At 42.8% G+C, this 14,739-nt stretch overlaps 1 protein-coding gene and 1 long non-coding RNA gene across 2 annotated transcripts in view; both read left to right on the top strand.

The window, feature by feature from the left end:
* The first annotated feature begins 805 nt into the window (after positions 1-805).
* Positions 806-2,623, top strand: LOC118431149. The gene is made up of 3 exons (XR_004832941.1): positions 806-899; positions 1,997-2,090; positions 2,558-2,623. It is a non-coding gene; the product is annotated as an uncharacterized LOC118431149 (long non-coding RNA).
* Positions 2,624-2,696: 73 nt separating this feature from the next.
* The window catches only part of LOC118430825 (protein ELYS-like), a 28,735-nt gene continuing 16,692 nt past the window's right edge, over positions 2,697-14,739 (top strand). Inside the window, exons 1-7 of the mRNA XM_035841856.1 lie at positions 2,697-2,702; positions 3,273-3,395; positions 3,984-4,052; positions 5,602-5,692; positions 6,246-6,335; positions 6,733-6,873; positions 7,488-7,592. Of these exons, the coding sequence (XP_035697749.1) occupies positions 2,697-2,702; positions 3,273-3,395; positions 3,984-4,052; positions 5,602-5,692; positions 6,246-6,335; positions 6,733-6,873; positions 7,488-7,592 (625 nt within the window). The remainder of the gene's footprint in view (positions 2,703-3,272; positions 3,396-3,983; positions 4,053-5,601; positions 5,693-6,245; positions 6,336-6,732; positions 6,874-7,487; positions 7,593-14,739) is intronic.

Raw genomic sequence — 14,739 nt, 5'->3', positions numbered from 1 at the left:
AAATAAGGTCAATAACCTGGACCAGATTGCTGTCTCCATGGTTATTCATAAAGTAGCAGGCGCCATGTTTGATTGTGATGAGAGAAAAATCTTTTGGTAAATGATTACTGAGCAATGTTTTGTTTCTCTCAGTATACAGTATGGGAAATGAGTCCTGAAAAATGTAATGAACAGCCTACATAGTACATGTCTACAGGACCCTGATTCCTGCTGCATTCAGCTGGCTCCATTTTCACACCTTACTCTGCCAGAGAGCCTGCAAACTTAGATAGCAACCCTTTGCTGTTCTGAAATCCTGGCTTGTAGGTCGTAACTCTTCTTACTCTATATTCCAGTTCTGCACGGCCCAGACCTGAGCGTTGCTGTGTTTGTATGGGAGAGCGCTACAGTGGACCCCATGTCTCGGTCCCAGTGCAGCCTTGCTGTGTTCGACATCAACCGATGGTACCACGCGCAGATGCCTGTGGTCTTCAGGTGCTGAATTTGTTTAAGTGTGCAAATACATCACGGTTATCACAGATCAGATGCAGGTCACAACAAATGAATCATATTAGTAGATATTGGTACCACACACAGTTTGCATTTTAAGTTGAACTTTAATTCCTTTTTTTGAAAATGTTTCTAGAAATATTATCACTTATGTTTGTTCCAAACTTTGGGCAGTTTTTATGTCCAAAACAATAAAACTCTCCAATAAAAGAGAATTTCAGTACATTTTGCAATTTTACTAGATTTTTCAGTTTTTAGACTGAGATTTACAGTTCAATGAACCAGAATGATATTTTGCGTGGCTGCACTTCCTCCACAGACTGCAAGAGGACCTCGGTGAGCCTTGTCCCTTCTTCTCCATATTCTCTCTGGAGGATGTCATGGAAACTGCATCTCCTGACGTCATGCTGGTATGGAAAACTTGCACTAATAAGTTTGGAACATTCTGATATGTTTCCAGAGATAGTACACGAATTTGTCATATTGGAAGTTAATGCTGATACAGGGCTAGTCATTCATATACACATGTCAGGTGTTATTGACGTTAAAGGCATTCTTGAACAGGTCATTGTAAGATTAGTTAATATCTAAGAGAGAAGTCATTGGTTTTGTATACAAAGTAGACCCGACTGGGCTGTACCATTCCTGAGTAGGGGGGAATGTGCATACAAAGTAGACCCAACCCGGCTGTACCATAGCTGAGTAGGGGGGAAATGGTATGCTACAGTAACACGAGGGTTCCAGTCTTCTCCCATGTCTCAACACTGGCATGTACGGAAGTTCACCCTCAGACATCTTCCCTCTAATGCATTAAGTCTTACCCTAAGGGATAAGACTTATTGTGTTCGTTGGCACGTTCACATCGTCTTCCCGGATCCAATCAAAACGCAGGAAAAACTAGAAGCTGGAACAAGCTCCACGTTTTCAGCTTTTTTGGCCACAGGTCTGTTTTTCACGGGATTTCGTCACAGTCTGAAGTACTCTTAATGGATACAGCTCTGTTTTATTCCAACCCTGTCTACCGGCAATTCTTGTTGTTTCATTACAATGTTTATTCATTTTTTTATAGATTGATGTGTTTTTCTTTCATACCATTATGATTACATATACTACAATACAAACGAAAGCAACGTAACTTCCTAAGTACAGAAAAGTATTTTTTAGACTCCATTATCAGCAATGCTGCCTGTGAGTCTGTGTAATGTATTTGTCACATTTCCTAATAAATAGATAAATAAGTATTTTTTTGCATTGCTGAAAATATTTCCGTCCTTGGTACTGAAGGTATCTGTCCATGGTACTGAAAATGTGTTCTGAAGTGTAATGTACCACACAATTCAGCCTTCAAGGCTGCGGAGTTGTACAAATAAATCATTCTGATTCTGATTCTGAAGATGCATCTCTGTTTAGTACTGAAATGACTCTCTCCATGGTACTGAAAATGTGGTGCTGAGGTTGTCTCTGTCCTTGGTATTGAAGTTAATGTGAAGATTTTCCTCTATTCCAGGACCTGTTTCTGGACCCCCTGTCCATCTCCAGGTTTGTGTCCAACGTCACCCCAGCTCCCGACCAGTTCTACTTCCCCTCAGCGCTCAGCTTCTGTAAGTTTCATTTCATCACTTATATCTTAGGTTGCAGTGATCCTGGTATTCTTGTTCGTCTTTTTAGTGCTGAGATAGCATTGTGAAATTTGCATTGTTATCAATGCTTTGCGCCAGGATGAGGTTTAAGTATGGTTAAAAACCAGAAATATGAAAAGCAAACTCATGCACTTTGAAGGTATATGTTAGTGCCAATTTCGTCCATTGTGCGCATGTCAGTGAGCCTTTTACCACTGAACTAGTTTTACGCAGTCAAACCTGGTCTGGAAGAATAAAAGGATGCTTACAAGTGTTCAAGTGTCTTGGAAGAGTGACAGCTTCTACACTTTAAGATGCTTAGTCAGTGTTTGACAACTTGATGTTGTTTTGTGGAAGTGTTGATAATTTGAGACTGTCCCCTACACCTGAAAAGTTGACTTTGTTTTGTGGCAAAGTTGATGATATAAGACTCTCCCCCACACCTGTAGCCACTGCTTGCTTGATGGAGACAGGACTGGTGCACTGCAAGTTTCTCGGGCTACAGAAGAAGGTAGGGAAAACATCATCATATACTTGACTTTTGGCAGCAACGTCAGATTGTTATAGTGTGGCATGTTTTTTTAAGAAATGATGGTTGGTATAAAATGATGTTCTGTAATATGATAAAAAGAATTAGAAGACGTAATTGCATACAAAGTAGACCCGACTGGGCTGTACCATAGCTGAGTAGGGGGGAAATGGTATGCTACAGTAACATGAGGGTTCCAGTCTTCTCCCATGTCTAAACATTGACATGTACGGAAGTTCATCCTCACACAATCGCATCCATACTTATCAAGGAAATGAATGTTCATTTGTTAATCTGGTGTACACTGATAATCTTTGACCTCCTGATTTTAGCTTAGACTTTCACATTATCCTTGACCTCTACACTTACCTTTACCCTGACCTTGACCCTTGCAGGCATTGTCTGACCTTGACCCTAACCTTGACCCTTGAAGGCATGGTCTGACCTTTAGCCTAACCTTTATCTTAACCTTGACCCCTGCAGGGATTGCCTGACCTGTATCCTAACCTTGACCCTTACATGGGTTGTCTGACTTTGACTTCTACCTTGACCCCCGCAAGTGCAGTCTACCCTCAACTTTGACCCTGACCTCTGCAGATGCTGTCTGACCTTAACTTTGCCCTTGCCCCCTTTAGGCTCTGTCTGACCTGTGTAAGCAGGGCCCGTCGGCCATGTTGAGTCCCCATCAGCACGTGGGAGCCTGTCTGGCCGCAGGGCTGCTGCCAAGGAACATGGAGGGGTCCGCTAACATGGCTGTGGTGAGTCATAGATTTGTACATGTCCACATGTTGTGAACTAGCACTTGGTGTATAAGGCCCCCTTATGCTGGACAGCCATCTCCGCCCTTTTGATTTCCTTTGCGATGTTGTGTCCTTTCTGTATTTTTCATTTGATGTCTTTCTACAAAGAGAGAGAGAGAGAGAGGTGAAGAGAAATAGGGAAAATGAGCGAGCAAGAAGGAAATGAATGCAAGCTAGCCTAAGTAGAATATTCTGTGCCTTTCCTGCATCATTACTCCTTTTGATTTTGTCTGTTTCCTTTGCAGTGTTGTTTCCTTCTGTATCTTTCCATTGACTGTTTCTCCACAAAGGGAGAAATACTAGCCTAGTATCCAGCGTAATATACATGTAGCTCCAGAGTCTCTTCTCTCCTCTTCGAAATTGAGGAGAGAAGAGACGGGAGCTATATTACGGCTGGATACTAGGCTAAGAAATGCAGAGGGATAGACGGTTAAAAAAAGCCAAGAGAATTTTCTGTGTATTTTCTGTATAATTTGGCCCCTTTGATTTCCTTTGTGATATGTTTCTGTTGCAATGTTTGTTTCCCTTCTGTCTCCTGGTCCTCAGCTGCACAGAGTTTACAGTCAGGGCCGGGCCAGTAGCGCAGCCCAACATAAGACTGACAAGGGGGACCAGGTAAAATATCAACACTAACACCCCCTCCCTCCCTCTTGATGTAATAATCCATTCATGTACATAACTTATAAGGCGAAATATTAGTCTTTATCCAATCCCTTCTTGCCCACGATCTATACCCCTTTATTTGGTGACTGTTGAGTTTACATTATACTACTACTTTCTATTTGTACTTTCATTAGGTAGTTCTACATTGTACCTACAATCTATGCTATGTTAGCCCCAGTCTACTTAGTACACTAGTTATAAAAATCTGTGGTGGAAGGGTGTCCCCAGTCAGTTACTCACACTCCAACCTTTCCAGTATATGATTGGTCAGAGAAGAATTCTTACATGTCTGTAACACCTTCAGCATGTTGGCTCTATGGTGTATGCATATTAAGTATATGCCCTCGTTTCACTCCATTACCCATCCACCTCCTACCTGGTAACCCAACTACAAAAGCATTGGGACATCCACTGTATAATCCCCATAACTAAAAATTTCTAATGCACTACATGGGTGAGCAGCTTGGTAAAGGGCACCACTGAATCTACATTATGTCAGTAACGGTCACTAAAACTTATCCAACAAAGTCAAACACAGCTAAAATCCACCTGCATCCCGCATCCTGTAGCACTGTCAATCACAAGTTTATCGTATCACATCGCATCACACCACCAAATCAGGCTACTCTGTATCCAATCCTTTCACTTTGTGTTGTGTTTGTGAGTGTGTATGATGTGATGTACATGTAGTAGTAGTAGTTTCACAAAAATAGACAGTTGTGTGTGCAATGATGAATGTAAAAAGATGGTCGTGATATTAGGTTGGAGTGACTTTTGTAGTTATCTAAAGATTAATTACAATTTTGTATTGAACAAAAACAGTCTTGATAATACAACTTGAACTTAATCTAGCTCTTTTTTAGAAGAAAGAAAATATAAAAGATTTTGTATTGTATTTAATAGATAAAAAACAAATGGTTCTTCCTTATTTGATTATTTCTAAGTTTGTTTATCAGCCATATGTCACTCTGTTGTTTGATTCCTTGTTTATTTTCATGTAGTTATGTCTTGTGTTCAATAGACAGGTTGTTTAAGTTGATTTATAACCTTATTTGATTACTTCTAAGTTTGTATGCCAGCTACACGTCACTTTGTTATTTGATTCCTTGTTGTTTTATTTCATGTCGTTATCATTATCTCTTGCCTTTGTTATTTAGCGTTTTGTAGTCCTGTATGTGTGTCTTTATTTTGTCTATGTACATGAGGAGAAGACCTTGATAAGCAGGGTCTGCTTTCCGTCTCATCCTCTTTAAAGAAATGTGAATAAAAAAAAAAAAAAAAAAATGGTTCTTCCGCTAAAAGAGCTTTGATGACATAAAGCCGCGAAAGTAATCCCCACAACTTTAAATGAAACAGTATTCATGTCATATTTTGATGTATCCCAGACTGTCCAGAGACAAACCCTACTGAGTGATATCTGTAAGAGAGTGAGCAGGAAGTGTGCAGTTGGAAGTATAAAATTTAATGCTGTATTTAATTCAAAATGTATTTTGTATCCCAGACTGCCCAGAGAGAAACCCTGCTGAGTGTAGCGCTGGACCACAACCTGGTCGGGTTCCTGACGTCCTGCATCACACAGTGGGCCGAAGGAGGTCAGTCTTCAAGTCTTCTATGCTAGTTTCAGGTCCTCATCAAAGATCCTAATAACAGAGATGTCAGCCAGTGAAATAGACTACCGGGTAGTATACTTGTAAAAATTTACAAGTATAACAAGATTTGAACCCGGGACCTCTGGCTTCTGGGCCAAACATACTGCAGTTACGCCAGACAAACCCATTATAAGTGTATAATGTATGTGACAGTAAATCTAACCCCATCACACCATGATGTCCACAAGTTGTGTATTTACCCTCCCTTCTACGAAGTTCTAGAATACTACTGGCTGCAGAATCCGGACTATATAATGTGAATGTACATCTTACACTATATTTACATGACATGTACTCTCCCCCTCCTACAGAATATGCCCATGCTGGCTGTACCCTCCGGACTGTATAATGTACAGCTTACACATGTATGTACATGTACCCTCCTCTCCAGAGTATGCCCATGCTGGCTGCACCTGACTGCTCCAGACTATATAATGTGAATGTAAATCTTACACATACACACTGTATAATTATGTACATGTACTCTTCCCTACAGAGTATGCCCATGCTGGCTGCACCCTTCGGACTGTGCTGGACTGGGCCTGGAACAAAGTCGCCTCCATCAAGTTTTCCCTCGACAAAACATGTAAGTCCTGTACAGTGTATACAGTTTATATGCGATGCAAAGTATAAATTTTACATAATGATTTTGTTGGAACACACACATTTATTTCCTTCTTTCTCAGATATGTTGCAGTCATTTTTTTCAGCAAGAGATTGTCTAACCATTATCTCAGTGATCTGCTTTTAAAACAGGGTTTTTTGACTTCGATTCATGTGGCGTTAGATCAATAAAACTCAGAGATCACCCTAACATGTTTTGAGCTTTCTTCCATTATAGAGACTCCAAGCCTGAATGTCTTGTTCTAGTAATCAAACTAGTCCAGCAAAACAGCAACTCTGCTAGAACGCAATCTCTGCACTGAAAGTGTCCGTGCCACAAGCTGATGTTGTTGTTGTTTATGTTGTTGTTGTCCCGTCAGGTGTTCCGCTCTACGATGGGTCCGGCAGCATCCTAGACCAGCAGACCTTGCAGTTGCTGGACCATCATGCTTTGCAGCTGAACCACATGGTGACAGTGTTTCACACGCTGGCACTACAGCCGGCTCCAACAACTGAGCAAGGTACGTCATACACTAGCTATCAACCCTTACATGTACACTAACCCTAACCCTAACCCTGACACTGCAGCCTGCACCAACTACTGAGCAAGGTACATCATCCACTAACCTTCACCCCTAATCCTCAACACTAACCTTCAGTTCCCTAATGCTGGCCCTGCAGCCGGCACCCACAACTGAACAAGGTACATCATCCGCTAACCTGCACCCCTAACCCTCCCCCCTAACCCTGGCACTGGCCCTGCAGCCGGCTCCAACTACTGAGCAAGGTACGTAATGTGTACATTTTACCCTTACACTAACCCTCAACACTCACACTGACACTGCAGCCAGCAAGCACCAATAAGTAAGGTAGGCCAAATCCTTACCCCTGACTTCTACCCTCAACAGTTACTGAGCAAGGTACATGTAGACACTGTGGCTTCAGATTTCTGCTTGAAATCTCAAAAGTTTCTCTTTCATTTTGGACCATTTTCTTGTCAAGTTCATGTCGATTCATGTAGGAAAATAGATACATGCAATGAATCACTTTTGAACCAGAGAGACCCTTTGAAAGTGCCTAACATATGTGTTTCTTAATCTACAGTCATGTTGATAGTTGATTTTTGTCCCTGCAGGCCTAAAGGACCTTGAGACGAAGCTGACAGTGGTGACGCTGATCTCCCAACACCTGCAGGTGGTGATGTGGTTCATCAGGAACAAGCTGCTGCCGGAGTGTGTGGGTGAGTGCACTAATATAGTGACTGTCATGTACAGGCTACAGCACACAGAACACATACACGTGATGTTTGTCCGTTACTTTGCAAAGACCACTTTGTCATGTCATCCATCTGGGTTGGTTGTGTGAGTTCTTGGGTGTCTGTGCAGCCATATTCCTGCATGGAAATGTTGGTCCCAGTGTGGACAGGGAACCAGAGCGACATTTGATGGAGAGTTGGCTACGGGTTACTGAACATTTGACTGGCAAGATGGCCTTGTGGTTTAAGGATCCCTAGGTCCCTAGGTTTATTGTACCAGGGAGATTCTCCTAGCTCTTGTTGACAAGCACAATGAACAGTGGACCACGGCTTAACGTCCCCTCCTGATTAAGGACTGCGGCAAGGGCACTATGCACTGGACCTCTCAAGCTACAAAACTGATTTGTTACGTCTAAAGGCAGTTTGCCCATTATGTGATATCATGACACAAACAAACGTACACAAACACTACAGTGTCTGGTCTGTTTACTCTTTGAGTTGACTTTATTGAGCCTCCTGTTCTGGGCTAAACTCCGAGATATACATACTACATTTCACATCTTGTGTGTGGTGTTCTTCTAAATGCAGGGTTAGTAGTATGCAGCCTGAAGCTCATTACATCTCTGTCCAGTCTTAATACTGAACTAAGTATACATGTAGCTACAATTAAATAGTATGTACATTAATTTTGATCCTGTTGAGTTGTGAACTTTCAATCAGAATCATGGTGCAATAGTCTTCCATTATCATTATATAGTAATGTTGGTGACCTAGTTATCCATCTAAATTTGATCTTGTAAACAGTTTGGTAGTCCCTTCAGTCAAGCCAGACTGACTCCGAAGGGAGCCCCAATACACAAACTATAATAAACATAGTACAATATAAGTGATAAAAGATAGGCTGGGTCAATATCAGTCATAACAGCTTTTGGCAGTCCTATTTCTTTTATGACCAACTTTTATAGACTGGAACTCCACAAATTCTACAATCCTGCCAAAAAGCAAATCAAAAAGTGCCAAAAGCTGCCAGACAGAATTATGGAGCCGCCATCATTCACAATCAAATAGATTAGGACGGCCGTTTGAGCAGAAATCTATTATAAATGATCAATAATAATCCCGACCTGTCAGCAGTGATGGATTATTTGCCATCTGGGCTGGAGTTGGTTATGATTCAGAATGGAAGAATAAGTCCCTTTCTTGGCACCATTTGTACAGCAGACGCGAGTGACATTATTTTGTCATACAATTTGTGTACTTTGGTCTTGCAGAAATGCAGAACTTTCAAAGGTTTCGTGTTGGATTTATCAACTTGTTTAAAACTTTTATATTACAGTTTTAGACTTGAGCTATTATATCCTAATGCCGTATAGTACAGGGTGACTTTTAACTTCAATATTGTTACAGTAACACTAACAGTTATCTTATTATGAACCAAAGGTTTCATTTAAAAGTCTTAGCTACATTTAGTTGTAAGTTACACATGTATGCAGTCCATCCTCAATATCCTCTTCATATCATTTGTTGCATAGTTGATTTAGCCTGCAAAGCTTTCACTATCATCACATAAGAAATCTGCTCGACTTTCCATAGAGTACCAAATAAGATGACATAACATGTATGTCTATGATACTTCCTTTGATGGTCCTTTACTTTCTAAGATGGTCCTCCTTCAGCTGTTCCATCTTGCCCTTGAAGTCACGTGACCTTATCATCATCTTGGTCTTCTTCAGAAGATGGTACCTGGGCATAAAAGAACCCAACACACTTGAAGAGCAGGGAGTGATTTGACGTAGAAACAGTTTAGCTCACTGAAGAGATATTCTTTGGCTGGTTGTGACAGAGAAGACAGAGGCTCATAATGTACAGTATTTACAGTTTCATTTTTCTGGAAAATTCCCCTAGCTAGATCTTTTAGACAACCACAATGAACAGTGAGCCACAGCTTCACGCCCCGTCCTGATGACTGTGACCCCTTCCGGTAGTGTGCATGTCGGGTGAGCGACACAGCCGGAATGGAACTCACGGCTTCTTGGACTAGAGGCTGCAGGGCCGCTAACCACTGGACTATGTTATGTTTACCACAAAAGAAGAAGGAAAGAGACGTTACCACCCCTTCCAGTGTCTCCAGAAGAGTGCGAATCCGGTAGACCCGGCTCGGTAGTACTCCGGCCGATAGTACGGGCCGTTCAGGTTGGAGAAACTGCAGTAGTTGAACCACCAGCCTGCAGCAGGGGGGTCAAGATTTTAGTTTGTTTTAGCCTTTGATTGTTCCAGATATTGGGTCCACTGTAACCTATGGTTCTTCATTCTCCTACGCAGAGAGTCCAACGTTGTGTCACAAAACAGGCGTTTAGCTACGGCGTTGGACTCTCTGCATAAGAGAATGTGGATCTTCTGAAGTGGATTCAAAATTTTAGTTTGTTTGAGCTTTTGTTTGTTCATGAAAGCTCCAATTAGCCTGCGGGTCGCTTTAACAAAGTAATTTACAACATTGTAAGTTATTAATAAGCAGATTTTTCTACGCAGATTATGGTTTCACGTGTGAATCCTTCAGTCATGCATTAGAATCACAATAGAAAAGTGTCCCAGTATGTGTCTACTGCATGACAGCTTTGTGAGGGATTTTAGTGAATCTAAACTGAAGAGATTGTGCCAACCTCCCGCCAGCTGGGTGGCGCAGGAGCCGCCTGCCTTCCCATCCCGGTCCACATCCCGGCTGCTGAACTGGCGCCCGTTGCTGTACGACATGGAGTCGCTTGCGTTTCCACTGAACCTGGGGGCGGGAAGGTGGTCTTGTGGTCAGGGTTGGTGACTTAGAATGATCAGATATTCTATATGTTAGACCTACGGTTCTGGGTTTGAATCTCTAGCTAGCAGGCCCAATAGAATTTGTGCCCATCCCGGCTGCTGAACTGTCGCCCGTCGCTGTACGACATCGAGTCGCTCGCATTTCCACTGAACCTGGGGCGGCATGGCGGTGTTGTTGTTAGGTTTATTGACTGTTTTTGAACGATCTAAGACTAATGGTTCTGGGTTAGAAGCAGGCCCGGTTATAGTTCTGATAAAAGATCCCATTACACATAATTTTTAATGTGCCCATTCTGGCTGCTGAACTGGCGCCCGTTGCTGTACGACATCGAGTCGCTCGCGTTTCCGCTAAACCTGGGGGCGGCATGGCGGTGTTGTTGTTAGGTTTATTGACTGTTTTTGAACGATCTAAGAGTAAGACTAACTGTTCTGGGTTGGAAGCAGGCCCGGTAAAACATCCCATTACAAATCATAATTTCTATTGTTTCCATCGCAGCTGCTGATCTGGCGCCAATTGGTCTTGTGGTTATTGGCTTTGTTGACGTAGAATAATCTTAGAGTAACGGTTCTGGGTTGGAAGCAGGCCCGGTTCTCGTTCTGATAAAACATCCCATTACAAATCTTAATTTGTATTGTTCCCAACGCGGCTGCTGATCTGGCGCCAACTGGTCTTGTGGTTATTGGCTTTGTTGACGTAGAATAATCTTAGAGTAACGGTTCTGGGTTCAAATCCCTGGAGCAGGCCCCAACGTCTGTCCATAGGCATTTGACACCTTTGGAAAGGCACTTAACTCCTACATTGTATACCCTCGCAGAAAATAATACCTAGCTTTGGTTAGGGCTGGAGGGCCCAATGGCGTGTTGAAGAACTTACTTGTACCACCACACTTATTGCCAGAGTAGGTTCAAATGTTTCAGTCTGGTCTTAATAATACCCAGCTTGATAATTATACAATCATGTGCTTTATAAAGCTGTGTGTTATGCTTAAAGGCAGTTACACTGACATGTAAAGTAGTTATGTGAAACAAAACAAACCAACGGACCCGTCAATGTGGAGTCTGTAGTAATCGGTCTCATCTGTCAGCATGACATCATCGTACAGCGCGTACTGGAAATCCTTAGTAACGAATAGTACCTACACCATAGCATGTACCTACATGTGTACTACATTACTGATAACCCAACAAACCCGTCGATGTGGAGTCTGTAGTAGTCTGTCTCGTCTGTCAGCATGACATCATCGTACAGCGCGTACGCTCGGTCCCCCTGGAAATCCTTTAAGTAATGAGTAGTACCTAGTACATCAGAGCATGTACAGGTACCAACATGTGTACTACATTTGTTACGCAAAACCAACTACATTACTGATAACCCAACGAACCCGTCAATGTGGAGTCTGTAGTAATCGGTTTCGTCTGTCAGCATGACATCATCGTACAGCGCGTACGCTCGGTCCCCCTGGAAATCCTCGATGTCAATACGTAGAGAGTAGCGGCCCTGCGACAGCACCTGGGGAAGGGGAAAGTGAAAGTCATCTCTTGGAGTGCACCTGGGGAAGGGATAAGTGATCACTGGGATAGCAGCTGGGGTAACTCGAAAACTTAAAGTCATCTCTGGGACAGGAAAAGTGAGTTCAAGGTGACCTCTAGGAGAGCTCTTGGTGAAAGTGATCTTCTGTTGGGAGAGCACCTTGTGGAAGTGACAGTGGTCTCAAATCACAACACCTGGATGGTGTCAAAGTCAACGTAATCTTGTTTCAGTTTAGCTTGTGAATGAGATGAGCTACAGAGCTATGCAGCATTATCCACTGGTGGTGACAGAGAAGACAGACTCTTGTTTATGTGTAGTATTCACAGGTTCATTGTACTTAATATAGCTCTTTTTGACAAGCACAATTGACAATAGCTATTTTTACTTCAAGTCTTGTCCTAATAGCAGGAACAGCGTCCCTTCCCTAGGTATGTGACAACAGCCGGGATTAGAACTCACGACCCCTGATCCTATGTACAGACAAACCTGATGTATCTTCTCGAGCCCCAGCCAGTGCTCCTTGGAGTGGTTCCCGAAGCCGTCCCTGTAGTCGTCCCAGTTACGGTGGAAGTTCAGCTGCCCGTTGTACCTGAAATATGGGACAATCCTTTAGGCTTTGTTAGGGGGTTGTTTGGTAATGCTGCAGTGTTTTTAGCCCAGAAGCCATAGTCCTTGGTTCAAATCCCATCATGCTACCATGGCCAGGCACTTTGCACATTTTCCTTGTGACATTTTTTTTACATAGTACTAGTACTAGTACATAGCGCAGGTACACTTGTGGGTGCTTTGATATTGTTGCAGCTTTTTGGTTTTAAGTAGTCCTTGATAATTCATGCATTTTGTAAGCCAGGTATATATGCACAATGTAAGTCTTACCTGCGTTGGATGACTGTCCAACCCCCACCGTCTGTCTTCATGTCACAGTACACAGGGAAGGGCCTGTCCATGCCCCAGGGTTTGATGTTATATACACCATCATGGATGGCTCCAAACCAGTACAGCACCCCGTACACACCTACAGTACAACACACACAGCTGTAACATAGCTGTAACACACCTGTAATACAGCTGTAACATGTCACACAGGGAAGGGTCTGTCCATACCCCAGGGTTTGATGTTATATACACCATCATGGATCGCTCCAAACCAGTACAGCACTCCATACACACCTACAGTACAACACACACAGCTTTAACATAGCTGTAACATAGCTGTAATACAGCTGTAACATGTCACACAGGGAAGGGTCTGTCCATGCCCCAGGGTTTGATGTTATATACACCATCATGGATGGCTCCAAACCAGTACAACACTCCGTACACACCTACAGTACAACACACACAGCTGTAACATTGCTGTAACTCAGCTGTAACATAGCTGCAAAATAGCTGTAACATGTCACACAGGAAAGGGCCTGTCCATGCCCCAGGGTTTGATGTTATATACACCGTCATGGATGGCTCCAAACCAGTACAGCACTCCATACACACCTACAGTACAACACACACACGCACATAGGTGTAATATAGCTGTAACATAGCTGTAACATAGCTGTAACATAGCTGTAACATGTCACACAGGGAAGGGTCTACCCGTTCCCCAGGGTTTGATGTTATACACACCATCATGGATCGCTCCAAACCAGTACAGCACTCCATACACACCTACAGTACAACACACACAGCTGTAACATTGCTGTAACATGTCACACAGAGAAGGGCTTGTCCTTATGTTTTCTTGCATAAAAATGGAATTTATTAGAGATAATTTATATGATCGAACTGTGTAGTAATTCCACGTACCTGTGCAGTCATCGTACGTTGTTACAGGGTTGGTACAGGGTTGTTACAAGGTTGGTACAGGGTTGTTACAAGGTTGGTACATGGTTGGTACAGGATTGTTACAAGGTTGGTACAGGATTGCTATGTACCTGTGCAGTCGTCATATGTTGGTACAGGGTTGGTACAGGGTTGATACAGTGTTGGTACAGGGTTGGTACAGGGTTGATACAGTGTTGGTACAGGGTTGGTACAGGGTTGTTACAGTGTAGTTACAGGGTTGGTACAAGGTTGGTACAGGGTTGTTACGTACCTGTGCAGTCGTCGTATGTTGGTACAGGGTTGTCCCCAGGGACAGGGCTGTGGTGGCCGACGGGCTGGTCGTAGTACTCCTCATGGGCTAAAGGGAAAGAAAGGAATGTCTTGTACAATGTCATGTAATGATGTACCTTCTTTTGGAGTAAATCAAGAATTGCCCTGACAATGCAGTCAGAGTGATTTGGTGCCAGTATCATTCCAGATGGAATATCCGTCTGGTAACTTGCTAAATACAGCTTAGAAAAGCTAGACAAGTATTCTGTTGTATTGCAAATTTTAAAATGGTTCAGGGACCACAGTTGTAGTTTCATAGGTCGAATTGGGAAAAAATTATGAGTGCAGGCAATTTTTATTAGTGAATGATGAATAGATTGCTCCTTAATTACCGGGACACATTCAGGACTTTAAAACAACCTAACAACCTATAATATAGCAGTCGCTTGTGACCGTGCATTTACCACATAACAATTCATGTCAGACCAGGCCTCAGTTACTGTTCGTGGGGGATGTTCAGAATCTTAACCAGAATAAGTGAATGATGAATACAAAATTGTAGATAACTCCTTACGAGGACACTTGCAGGACTTGAGCTGGCCGGCAGCTTGGCACAGCTCCTCAAGAATCTCATTCCCGACACTGTCCTCCTCAGCCACAGAGTCTGCGTCTTCAGGTGTTCCCTCCTTCACCAGCTGA

Source organism: Branchiostoma floridae, chromosome 14, assembly GCF_000003815.2.
Source record: "Branchiostoma floridae strain S238N-H82 chromosome 14, Bfl_VNyyK, whole genome shotgun sequence".
NCBI classification, from domain to species: Eukaryota; Metazoa; Chordata; class Leptocardii; order Amphioxiformes; family Branchiostomatidae; genus Branchiostoma; species Branchiostoma floridae.
This window is presented reverse-complemented; position numbering and strand designations above follow the sequence as displayed.